General features: G+C 43.3%; 1 protein-coding gene across 2 annotated transcripts in view; it reads left to right on the top strand.

The window, feature by feature from the left end:
• The first annotated feature begins 7289 nt into the window (after window positions 1–7289).
• The window catches only part of pipox (pipecolic acid oxidase), a 51302-nt gene continuing 45926 nt past the window's right edge, over window positions 7290–12665 (top strand). For both annotated transcript variants that reach the window (XM_034205887.1, XM_034205894.1), the window contains exon 1: window positions 7290–7416. In XM_034205887.1, coding sequence (XP_034061778.1) covers window positions 7306–7416 — 111 coding nt within the window. In that variant the 5' untranslated portion in view covers window positions 7290–7305. The remainder of the gene's footprint in view (window positions 7417–12665) is intronic.

Raw genomic sequence — 12665 nt, forward strand, 5'->3', positions numbered from 1 at the left:
CCTCCTTGAGACTGTTTGGAAAGTGACCAGAAGTTAGAGAAGTGTTGATGAAATGGGTGAGAAACGGTAGAATATCAGGAGCGATAGTCTGAAGGAGGTTTGAAGGGATAGGGTCCAGAGGACAGGTGGTAGGGCGGGCAGAGGTAATGAGGGTAAGAACCTCACTTGGAGAGAGAGGGGAAAAGGAGGTTAGTGTGTGGGTGGAAGAAGGGTCTGGTGACTCAGCGGTGAGTAAAGGTGAGTCAGAAAAAGAAGAGGGAATATCATCAACCTTTTTTTCAAAGTGGGTAACAAAGTCGCTTGACAGAAGTGAGGAGGGGGGAGGGGCTTTTGGAGGGTCCAAGAGGGTGGAGAAGATGGAAAATAGTTTTTTGGGATTGGAATAGGAAGATTGGATCTTATCTTGAAAGAAAGTGCTTTTTGCCTGAGAGATCGAAGCCGAGAAAGAGGAGAGGAGAGCCTGATAGGTTAGGAGGTCGTCACGGTGTTTGGATTTCCACCGTTTCCGCTCTGCTGCCCTAAGGACGGTTCTATTAGCACGCAGTGCATCATTTAGCCAGGGAGCAGGAGGGGACTGACGAGCCTGCCGAGATGTGAGAGGACAGAGAGAGTCCAGAGTGGATGAGAGAGTAGAGAGGAGAGTTTCTGCAGCAGAGTTTGGAGGTAGTAGTTGGAACGAGTCCGAGGAAGGGAGGGCTGAGAGCACCGATGAGACAAAGGTAGAGGGGTAGAAGGGGAGAGGGTACGAAGGTTACGGCGGACAGGTGCAGGATGAGAAGAGATTAGTTTGTTATGTTTGGAAAGGGGTAGAGAGAATGAAATGAAGAAGTGATCAGATGTGTGGAGCGGGTTTACAGAGAGGTTAGAAGTAGCGCAGTTCCTTGAGAATATGAGATCAAGGACATTGCCAGCTTTATGAGTCGGTGGGGATGGAGACAGTGAGAAAGCAAAGGCGGTTAACAGAGATGTTAGTTTGTCTATCTTCCCTGTCTGGAGGTTGAAGTCTCCGAGAAGTACAGCGGGAGGGCCAGTTTCAGGGATGTGTGAGAGGAGATTATCTAATTCCTCCAAGAAGTCCCCCAAGGCGCCTGGTGGACGGTAGAGAACAACAATGGTTAATTGTATAGGATGGGTTACTGTGACGGCATGGAATTCAAAGGTAGAAGGAGTGAAGTTAGGTAGCTTGAAGAGGGAAAAGCTCCATTTGGGAGAGAGCAGGAGACCAGTGCCACCTCCTCTGCCAGTGGGTCTGGGTGTATGGGAGAAGGAATATGCAGTGGAGAGAGCTGCTGGGGTGGATGTGTTGGATGGAGTAATCCACGTCTCAGTGAGAGCAAGGAAATCCAGAGACTACAGGGAGGCGTAGCCAGAGATGAAATCAGCTTTAGGAACAGCTGACTGGCAATTCCACAGGCCACCTGAAACTAGATGTTGGATCTCAGTGGAGCATGTGGGATAGATGAGAGCAGGCCGGTTATATCGATTAGGAGATACACGGGGCCAGTGATAATTGCGAGAAGACACATGAACAGGAATGGAGAAAATACACATGATTATAGCATGAGGGGCTAGAAAACTAAAGAAAAGAGAAATAAGACACCAGCTCAATCAGAGTAGGATTTGCCTCCTCTTTGTCTCCCTCGTGACTCCCGCAGGACTCTAATGTCTTTGTCAGTCTTTGACTCCCGCAGGACTCTAATGTCTTTGTCAGTCTTTGACTCCCGCAGGACTCTAATGTCTTTGTCAGTCTTCGGCTGTCTGACGCTAAAGCTGACGCTCCAGGAAAGAGCTACCTAAAATGGACGCCTGATTGCTGAGTTCTCACAGCTGTGGGGCCACGCCCCTCTAATTAGTTAACTCTCTACAGCTGATGGGCGACAGTAGACTGGCCCTGCCTATATTGTAATGCAGGCTTAAGTGCCCCTACTGAGACCTGTGTAGCAGGTTTCGCTTGAGCAGATCTGAGATTTAAAATCTCTCAAAAGCGCCGTTTTAGCTACAATAACTACAGAACAATGCTGTCTTTGCTTCACAGGTTTGGACAGTTCAAAGTTAAGTGTACTGTTTACTGCTGATTAATAACGATTATTTAAGCCTAGTCAGTGATAGTGTTCACAAAACATCATAATCATGGGTTATTAAATTACTGTATGCAGTCAAAATGTAATTGCAGTCGCAAATAAATACATGAATAATAATAAATGATGCAAACGCATTATGCTGGCAAATGCCCCGTGTTGCGAAGCAGGACATGGTGAATAAATTGCCTTTTATAAGTAATAGAATAGCACACGTGTCTGCAGAAACAAACTGTGATAAGACAGAGGAGGACATCCCATTGCCGTTGAAGAAAATGTTTCCGGTTTCTTATTTCTTTGCATGGTTTCAAGAAAAGTTATTACAAAAGTGGAACAATGAAGACATAGGTTGCACCCATAAGTGAAATAAGTGGGGTGAAAAATAACTCATTTTCACTATTTTTTTTCTATATATAGTATTTTTATTATGGTTTTTGCAAAAGGCAGTTTTTCAACTAGTAGGCGGTAATGTAACGTCTAGATACCGAAGAAGAAGAAGAAGAAGAAGAAGAAGAAGAAGAAGAAGAAGAAGAAGAAGAAGAAGAAGAAGAAGAAGAAGAAGAAGAAGAAGAAGAAGAAGAAGAAGAAGAAGAAGAAGAAGAAGAAGAAGAAGAAGAAGAAGAAGAAGAAGAAGAAGAAGAAGAAGAAGAAGAAGAAGAAGAACTTATAGGAACTACTTGTTTTAATAAAGGCATGCAAGTGTTCGTACTGGGTAGTTAGTTTACCCTCATTAAAAATATCCGCTGATTTACAGACGTCTCTTTCCTTATGTAAGTCAATGGGAAAAGGTCATTTTTGGGCCGATGACATCACTTGACTGACACAGGAGTTTTAGCATACCTTTTGGCCCCTACGAATAAATGCTTCAACAGCTGACACTCTTCCAGGGGGCTCGAGAGGTAAAGCAAGACCCAGTGGAATCATCTGTCCATTGTTTTGATTAACCACTGAGTTGATCATCTCTGTCTGATGGGCATTACTGTGTTTATGACAAGTTATGTATTTACTTTTCATTCATTCACAATGTGGTGTAATGTGACAGTAACAGGCTACAGATGCAGACAGCCGCTGGTATGATTTGACTGAGGGGGAATATTTGTTCATAAAATAAAATGACCGGATTAAAGGTGGCACGATTAAAGCAGTTTAATTAAAAATATAAGTAGCCTAATATCCAGGGGAGATGTGATTAGTGCATGAGTAAACAAACGGTAAAGGGCATAAAGTTGGATCATCTTAAATAACTTTTAATCACAACGGGAACAGTTTGCAGAGCTGTCATTGGTTGAGATAAGTCCAGCTGTGCGTCACGCCTCTTTTAAACATTGCTGTTGCTGGAAATATATCCCCGGAGGATACATCAGTGTATCCTTGCTCATAGCCCCTCCAAAGAGCCTCCTCGATACTTAATCCTCAATGTGCATTTGGAGAAATTAGATGTCCTTCAAGATGGCCGCTGACAATTGCTTTCCAGGTAACTTACCTAGGAGTCGAGGGGTCGTAAATCGTAAAAAAATGAGAAAGGGCTCTGCTGCCCTATCTGACCAGACCCAACGCTGTTTATGTCCGCCATCAAACACGTTGTTACAAACAGTTCTTGCAAACATTGGTAAACTCAAACAAGATACACATTAAAGATCGTCATACAGATGTTACCTCGTTTCCTTCTTTTATTCAGGAATACCCTTGGCCTTGTCTAGTGTAGAAAACGGTAAACGTATGAATTTGATTATAAAGTTGTGTACATTTATAGGGACTGATTTTTAAGGACACGAGGCGAGGAGTCGGGGAAAGGGCTGCTGATTTGAAACCATTGTTACGAAAATACTTTTTTCAACTACCATATCAAACCTCCCATTTCTAGGTAAAATCATTGAAATAGTTGTTTTCGACCGCATCACAGCACTGAGACTGCTCTTGTTAAGGTCTTCAATGACATTTAACCAATACCATGGCAGAATCTCAGTGTTAGTATTATTAGATCTTAGTGCTGCATTTGTCAAAGTCAACTTTAATGTCAATCTTTCTCAGTTTGTGTTTACAGACAGAGATCGAAATGACGTTTCCAACAATCCCGAATACGAAAATAAAATTATACAATATACAATATATGTAGAAAAATATATATATCCTATACACAATCAACAGACACATTTACACATATGCACACATTAAGATAAAAAACACAACAATCAATATATACAAAATAAATAATATAGAAAACAACAGTCACTTAAATTTCAACACTGTTGACCACAACATATTACTAGACCGACTGGACAACTGGGTGGAGCTTTCGGCAAAAGGTCTAAATTGAATGGATCCTATTTAAAAGACAGGAAAAAAACGTTGTTTCTATATGTAACTACACATCTGAGTTGACAAATATGACATGTGGGGTTTCTCAAGGCTCCATCTTGGCGCCTCTTCTCTTTAACATCTACATCGTGTAGATGTTAAAGAGAAGAGGCGCCAAGATGGAGACTACATGCTACCACTGGCTCAGATATTGAAAAACAACAAAATAACTTAACATAACTATGCATGTTACGTGCCAGGCAGGCTGTACTTGTGTGGTTTTCCTTCCCTCCTGTGTTTCTCTCTTCTCCCTGTCTTCTGCACAGCTAATCAGCAGCTGATGGGTATCTGCCTGTGCACCTGAGTCTGACGGCTGATTGGATCCTCTCACCCTCAGCTGGCCTATCAGCAGCCAGGGCCGACCATAAAGGAGGCACCCAGGAAGTCTTCTCGCTCTCTCACCCTGGGCCTGTGCCTGATTGAGCAGCCTGCAATTGACTGCCTTGTTAAGAAAATCATTCTACTTTGTTTGTTCTAACCTTTGATAAATGTGTGTGTTGAGAGGTGGGGGAGTTAGGTAAGTCTGGGGTACCCTGTAGTGATGGCAAAATGAAGCTTTGAATGAAGCGTCGAACCACTTGGACAATTGTGTCGGAAATAGGTTCATTTCTCGAAGCTTCAGTTACAGCGACCTCTCCTGGCGAAGTGCAAGGCTGCAGTGGGTTTAACGTATCTTTGCCTTGAAAAATATTCGATGCACACACACACAAAGACTGAATATCATGTTCTATTTGCAATTAAAGATTGATAATTGTGTGTATTGGGTTATTGAGAAGAGACTAGAGAGTGCTGGACATGTTTTTGGGCGGAGAGGGCGTTTTATCAGTTATTAAAGTTGAAAAGCAATGATTAAAATGTCCATTCCGGGATTTGAACCAGCCGCGCGGAGGACATCGCCGGATTCGGGCCGCCGGCTATATCCACTGGGCTATCTATTCCTTTAAATATTTAACTGTTTTTATATTACTGATAATTGTCTTTTTGTTCACAACTTCTCCACATTTCGAAGTGTTTCCCGAGCCAGAACGACCTATCTTTCTTCCTGGCTTGCTCTATAATGATATCAAATGCAATACCAACAACAACTCAACAGCAACAACGCAAACTACGACAACAACCCACACATTGCGCATTGTTTAGAGCGGTCATAAAGTGTTGAAGCACTCAAGTTTGAAACTGTTTCAACCTGTCACCTGTCAGAATCGAGACGAGGCAGTGCATTGAATCGCGTGAATGGACTGCGAACCAGTGAGTGATTCATTCAGGAAATGAAGCAGTTGCTGCTTCGGACGTCACATGTCACGTGATTTGAAGCAAGCTTCGAAGCACTGCTTCTATGGAATAGGAAGTCCAGGGTTGAAGCTCCGTTCGAAGCTTCAGTGTCAAACTGCCATCACTAGTACCCTGTACATTTCTCATCACGTAGATAACTAATGTTAAGACACACTAGGTTAGTGGATTGTTGCCACCCCTGTATTCTGTTTTGTCCAGTTCTGAGTAGTTTAGTTAGTGAGGGTTTTTGTTTGAGTTTGTTGAGTTTTGTTATGCTCAGGCCCCCTTCTTCCTTTTTTGTTTGTTTTACGATCCTCCAGACTTGGTTCCTTATTGCCGGGAGGCATGCATGTGAGTTACGGCTGTGCTGAAAATAAATGCCCGTCGATAACTAAATGCTGTGTTTGGCATGGTTGTTTTTATGTTGCGGGTCTTCCCACGAGCCACTACCGCTTGGTAGAGGGACGGGATGTAACGGGAGCCAAGGCAGAACAAATACAACTCAGCGCTGAGCTTCAGTCTGCAATGTTCAAAACAACAGATAAAGCCAGGAATCTAGGTGTAGTCATGGACTCTGACCTGAGTTTCAACAGTCACATTAAAACAATTAACAAGTCAGCCTAATATCACCTTTAAAATATATCTAGGATTAAAAGACTTATGTCACAGCAGGATTTGGAAAGATTTGTCCATTATTTTATCTTCAGTAGAATCAACTACTGTAATCGTATCTTTACAGGTCTCACTAAAGAATCGTATTCAGAACACTAAGAAAGTGGATCACATGAGTCCAGTTCTGAGGTCTTTACACTGGCTTCCTGTCCGTCAAATAATTGATTTCAAAATACTGCTGCTGGTTTATAAAGCTTTGAATGGTTTAGGCCCAAAATACATTTCTGATCAGCTGCTAAATTGATGAACCATCCAGATCTCTCAGGTCTTCTGGGACATGTCAGCTTTCTGTCCCCAGAGTCAGAACTAAACATGGGGTAGCAGTGTTCAGTTATTATGCTCCAAATATCTGGAACAAACTACCAGAAACCTGCAGGTTATATGCTACTCTTACTACTTTTAAATCCAGGCTGAAGACTTTTCTTTTTGCCGCTGCTTTTAATTTAACTATTCATATCTTACACTTCACTGTAACTTTTATTAAAGTATTTTATACCTGTTTTATTCATGTTTTATGTTTATTTAATTATCTTTGCTTTTAAATGACTGTTTTTAAATGCCATTTTATAATGTGTTTCCGCTGTACTATTTCTAAATGCTCTTAAAAGCACTTTGAATTGCCTTATGTTGAAAGTTGCTATAAATATTGCATTGCCTTCATAGGATATCCATGTTGTCAACTGGCTACTTCAAAACAGTGTTCTGTGCCCCAACATCAAGACTGTCAGGCACTCGTATCATTATAACTACTTTGTTTAATCTGCTAGTTCAGTGGACGAACATTCTTCACGCCTTACAGCATCAACTCGGGTAATAAATCGTGTCTATTACCAAACTCCCCTCCACTGTAAATGGGCGTTTCCAGAAGTTATATTAACTAATCTTTCAGCCTTCACCCCGTGAGTTGGTGCCAAACACAAACAACATGTCGAGCGAAGTGGAGTATGACTGCATAGTGATCGGGGCCGGGGTCCAAGGCTCCTTCACGGCCTATCAGCTGGCAAAAAGGAACAAGAAGACTCTTCTGCTCGAGCAGGTGTGTCACACACACAACCCTGTTCCATAGCTTTTGTTTGTAAAGATCCTGCAGGAGGGAGGGAAAGTGTGTCAGATACGGGCAACAGCCGAGTGAATTTGTCCTTAGGTTTATTTCAAATAATAACAGGGATATGAAAAAGTAGAATGCACATGTATTTACAATGTGTGATGTCTGTGCATTACAATATACACATTGTAAGCAGAAGCAGAAGAATGTAAAACTCAATACATGAAACATAAATATTTTTTAAGCAGGGTCTTCTTTTTTTCAATGTTCAGAAATATTTTGTATGTTCAGATTTAATATATCATATTACAGCCTATTGGTAGTTTGTTTGTTTTACTCTTTTGAATGGCTGTAGGCCTAACCTACTGCAGTATACCAGCTGATGTTTATTTGTATTTCTTGAAAAGTACCCATATGTTAGCGGTTAGCTGAGGTCACATACAGTAGGCCTATATTGCAACACTCACATAGCAATAAACGAGGAAGTTGCTTATTGGCTTTTTGCCAGTGTCACGGCCCGTCCACACAGCAGCTTTTGGCGATTTGTCCACCGCTTCCAGCGCGTCTCCGCCCATTGACTTTGAATGGGGATGACGTCACTTTCCCTCGCTTGTCGCCGAATTGCATTGTGGGGGGGCGAGGCGAAGATTTCCAGGATTTCCAGGATGTTCAGGATTCCAAAGTTGAACAATGTTCAACTTTTGAGGCTGAGCTGGAAGCGACAGCCAATCAGATCCGTTTATGCAAATCTGACAGTTCAAGCGCTAGCCAATCAAACCGCGTGCAAGCTGGGAGAACCAGACCCGCAGTTCATTTCTATATTCCACAAAAATGGAGGAGAACTTAGTTATTGCGGTAGCAAATCACCCGGTTCTTTATGACCAGTCCCTATTAACTTACCGGGATACAAACCGGAGGAACCAGGTATGGAGGGAGGTGGCAGAGGCAGTGGGTGAAACTGGTAGGTTTTCGCTTGTTTGGGGATTTTATATCCAGTTTACTTCGTTGCTAGTTTACTTCGTTGCTAGCAAGCATATACAGTATCATTAGCCAGCATGGAATGTAGCATAAAATAGCACCATAAACATTAATCTCATAAATGTTCAAAATGTTAAAAAAATAAATGTTCATCATAGCCCTTCCTATTTGACAATAGTGTAGAAGAACCGGGTTTTTTTGCTTTGTATGTCGGGGGCGGGATATTCATGTGATTGGTTGTTGGTCGCGAAATCCCCAAGCTGTCAGACACGCCCAGCTCCAGGATTTTCAAGATTTGGTCAAAGCTGCTGTGTGGACACACCGTTATACACAGTGGCGGCGGGTCATTAGGGGCAGGTGGGGCACAGACCCACCTAGTGTCAGAAGAAAGTATTACAAATAATGATTACAAAAAAATACTTAAAAATAAATAAAAAAACATATAAAATATATTTTAAGGTCATGTTTAATAATCTGATTCGTCTGTACATTTCTGTTTTAGTCTGTGTTCTTCTAATTAGTGTCTAGAGTGCCGTTTTGAGCTGTTTAGAGCCATGTGGGACAAAACCCGATCCTGCCCCTCCCTCTCACAGTCTAAGTGAACGGTGATTGTAAAAACTACACTGCGCATGCTCAGAGTATTTTTCTATTTAATGTGTGTGGCAAAAAAATAATGACCGTAGGGGCATAGTGCTCCCATCCCCACCATACGTCATCTCACATAATTCAGAATTGATTGGCTGTAAGTACTCACGTGTGCAGTGCTGCGAATCGTCACGTGTAGTTTGAAGAGGAGACGAGAGAGCAGCATATAGCTAACATCACCAGCGATTAAAAGAAGTAAAAAAACTGAAAGAAAATGAATGAAGTTGACCATTTACTGGAGCACACATTTGAGACACTTAGTCTCGGAGAGAAACTGGAGGTAAAGCGCCTCGGTGCCCACCATCCACCGGATTTCCAAATGGTCCAGACTGCGGGCAAAGTTAAACGTGGGTTTAACGCTGAGTGGTTTGCTAAAAAGAAATGGCTAACGGCGAGCATCCAGAAGAATTCCCTCTTTTGCTTTCCTTGCCTGCTTTTTGGTGAAGATCAAGGTACTTGGTCGAGGACAGGTTACAAGGACTTAAAGCATCTTTCGGAGAGGACAATGAAGCATGAGAGCAGCAACAGTCATTTGGAAAATGCCGTAAAATTGGGATTACTTGGAAGGGTGAATGTTGCAGCTCAGATTGACAGCGCCTACAGACGCGGCATTGATTCTCATAATAGGAAGGTGGAAGAAAACAGGTACGTGCTTGGTCGGATCATCACCTGTATTAAACTGTGTGGGAAATGTGAGACAGCACTGCGGGGCCACAACGAGTCGGCGGACTCTCTGAATCCAGGGATATTCAGGTCAATTTTCGAGACAATGTGTGAGGGCGATTCCAGGCTTCAACGGCACTACGAAGCTCAGCTTGTTTTCAAAGGGACATCAAGCACCATACAGAATGAACTCTTGGACTGCATGTATGATGTGTACAGGGAGGAAATAGCCAAGCAAGTGGACAACACATCATTTGTTGCCGTTCAGGCCGACGAGACAACCGATGTCTCCTGTAAATCGCAAATGGTGATTGTGCTGCGATACATTATGCCTGACCTCACAGTTACAGAGCGTTTTTTGGAGTTTGTGGAAGTAAAGGACAAAACTGGTGTAGGTCTCTCTAACAGCATCAAGGCTGTTCTGGAACCCCTGAAGCTGAAAGAAAAGCTAATCGCTCAGACCTATGACGGGGCGGCCGTCATGAGCGGTAACGTGCGCGGGGTACAGACGGTGATGAAGGAGACGTACCCAAACGCTCAGTTTGTTCACTGCTACGCCCACCAACTGAACCTGACCCTGCAGCAACTGTGTTCAGCAAGGATGAGCATCCTGAACGTGTTTTTTGCAGATCTAACTGCTTTTTCCACTTTGTTCTCCGGTGCTCCAAAACGTGTTGCAGCTCTTGCAGAGGCAACACAGAGACGCATCCCACGGCCACCGGCTGTGAGATGGAACTTTAAAAGCAGAACTGTGAACGCGGTTTGGGAGACCCGAGATGCACTACTTCAGTGTATGAAGCATATACGCGCACAACCAGGATGGGATGCGGTCACCATAAGTGAGGCATACGGCCTGTCAAAGAAACTGCGGGACCGAGCATTTATGCAGCTCCTGGAGTTTTTTTCGTTGCTTATGCCAGAAGTGGATGTTCTATACAACACTCTGCAAAAACGAAGCATCGATGCACCTGGGATCAACAGCGCGCTCTGCCGTTTCAAGGAAAATGTTCAGAAAATGAGGCAGAAAACTGATGCATTGGCCGCCACTGCTCATGATGGAACAGACGAGCCAGGCGGACGAGTCAGCAGCACAGCGCCGGTGATGAAGGAGGCTTGTGACACAGTCATCTCACAGGTGGAACAGAGGTTCTCACAGAGTGACCATTTGATCGCTGCAAAGCTTGTTGACAGCTCATTCTTCCCACAGCATGTCCTGTCATTTCCTACACCTGAGCTTGACTGCGCGGGGGAAACTGGCCTGCGTTGGGAAACAAGGAGAAGTTGAAGTCTGAGCTGACCACGCTCTACCGCCACAGTGAGCTTCACACTGGAAACACTGCCCTGTCTCTGTTGAAATCCATTCACGAGAACAACTTGGAGGAAACGTTTGCTGAGACTGTTATTTTGGTCAAAATAATAGTGACAACTCCGATGACGACATCCGAGTCAGAGAGGAACTTTTCCACCCTCAAAAGGATAAAGACTTTCACTCGCAACACCATGGGACAGCCGCGACTTAACGCATTGGCCATGCTTTCAATTGAAAGCCAGTTGATCCAGCAACTACAGGACTTCACCCCCAAAGTGATAGACACATTCTGTCAGAGGAAGGACCGCCGTGCCGCTTTTCTTTTCAAGTGAGCCTTCAGCTTTGGTAAGTTCATTTATGTCATATATTTTGTTGATCTTCTGTGTTTTGCCTCTGCTGGATCGATTGATATTGTGACCTCGATGATGAGTGTCTGTGTTTTCCTTATATTTACAGTCTATGGTGTTTTAATGCTAAAGCATTACGGTTGTTGTTATTGTTAAGAATTACTTTGTGATGGTGACCTTTACTCCATGTATGAAGGTGCATTACTATGACATCCCCACGCTGTGTACGTAAATGTATGCGCTCACAGTGTTGCTCCTGTGGTCTTCAGTATGTAATTTGACACTCCCCCTCTCTCTCTCCTCCCCCCCCTCTCTCTGTCCCCCCTCTCTCTCTCCTCCCTCTCTCTGTCCCCCCCCCCCCTCTCTCTCTCTCTCTCCCCCGACCTCTTTCTGCCCCCCCCAGTTTTGTACACCTAGAAACGCCACTGGTTATACATGATATTAGGTAATGTTGGGTAAGGTACTCTTTTTCAGTAAGTAAGCGTAGCAATAATGTGAGAGTCCAAGGACAGAGGGTGTCATATTCATATTCTGTACAAACTGTAAAGTCCACTGAGACAAATGTAATATTTGTGATATTGGGCTATATAAATAAACCTTGTATGATTGATTGAGCAATACGTAATTGTAAAAGTACTCTGTTACGTACATTGGCTGGGATTGCAGCCAATCACCCTCATCCGCTCTGCAGAGAGGGTGATCGACTGCAATCTGCCATGTCTCCACGACCGGCACGCCTCCAGGACCCTGAGGCGGGCAGGGGAGATAGTGGCCGACTCCTCCCACCCTGGACACAAACTGTTAGCCCCTCTCCCTGCACACCATCAGGACCGAAACCTCTCACCATCTGAACAGTTTCTTCCCCTCTGCTACCGGCCTCATCAACAAGGCCCGGGACCCCCCTCTGACACTGACTTTTATCCACCCCAGAAAAACATTATGCATTACATTACTGCACATCACATCATGAGAACAACATCTTGTTTTTTTTGTATTGTAAGTCCTGCACGTGTTGCACATTTCTGCTCCATGCTACCTCTTTTTTTAAATCAGCATAACTCTGCACTTTGAATGTTGTATATTGTCATATTGAATTATATTTTACTGCACTCAGTTTCCTACATAATTATATTTTGTTTATTATCATTATTATAAAACATTTTTAAAATAGCTTTTATAATTGTACTATTTATTTTGTTGGTTATGTATTCTTCTTGTAAGGGAAACTTCTGCAGCAATGGAGAGTCAGGACTCAGAGAGACACGAGGAGAGTTGGAGCTTTGATGTCAAACACTGGT

This window comes from Gymnodraco acuticeps, unplaced genomic scaffold, assembly GCF_902827175.1.
Source record: "Gymnodraco acuticeps unplaced genomic scaffold, fGymAcu1.1, whole genome shotgun sequence".
NCBI classification, from domain to species: Eukaryota; Metazoa; Chordata; class Actinopteri; order Perciformes; family Bathydraconidae; genus Gymnodraco; species Gymnodraco acuticeps.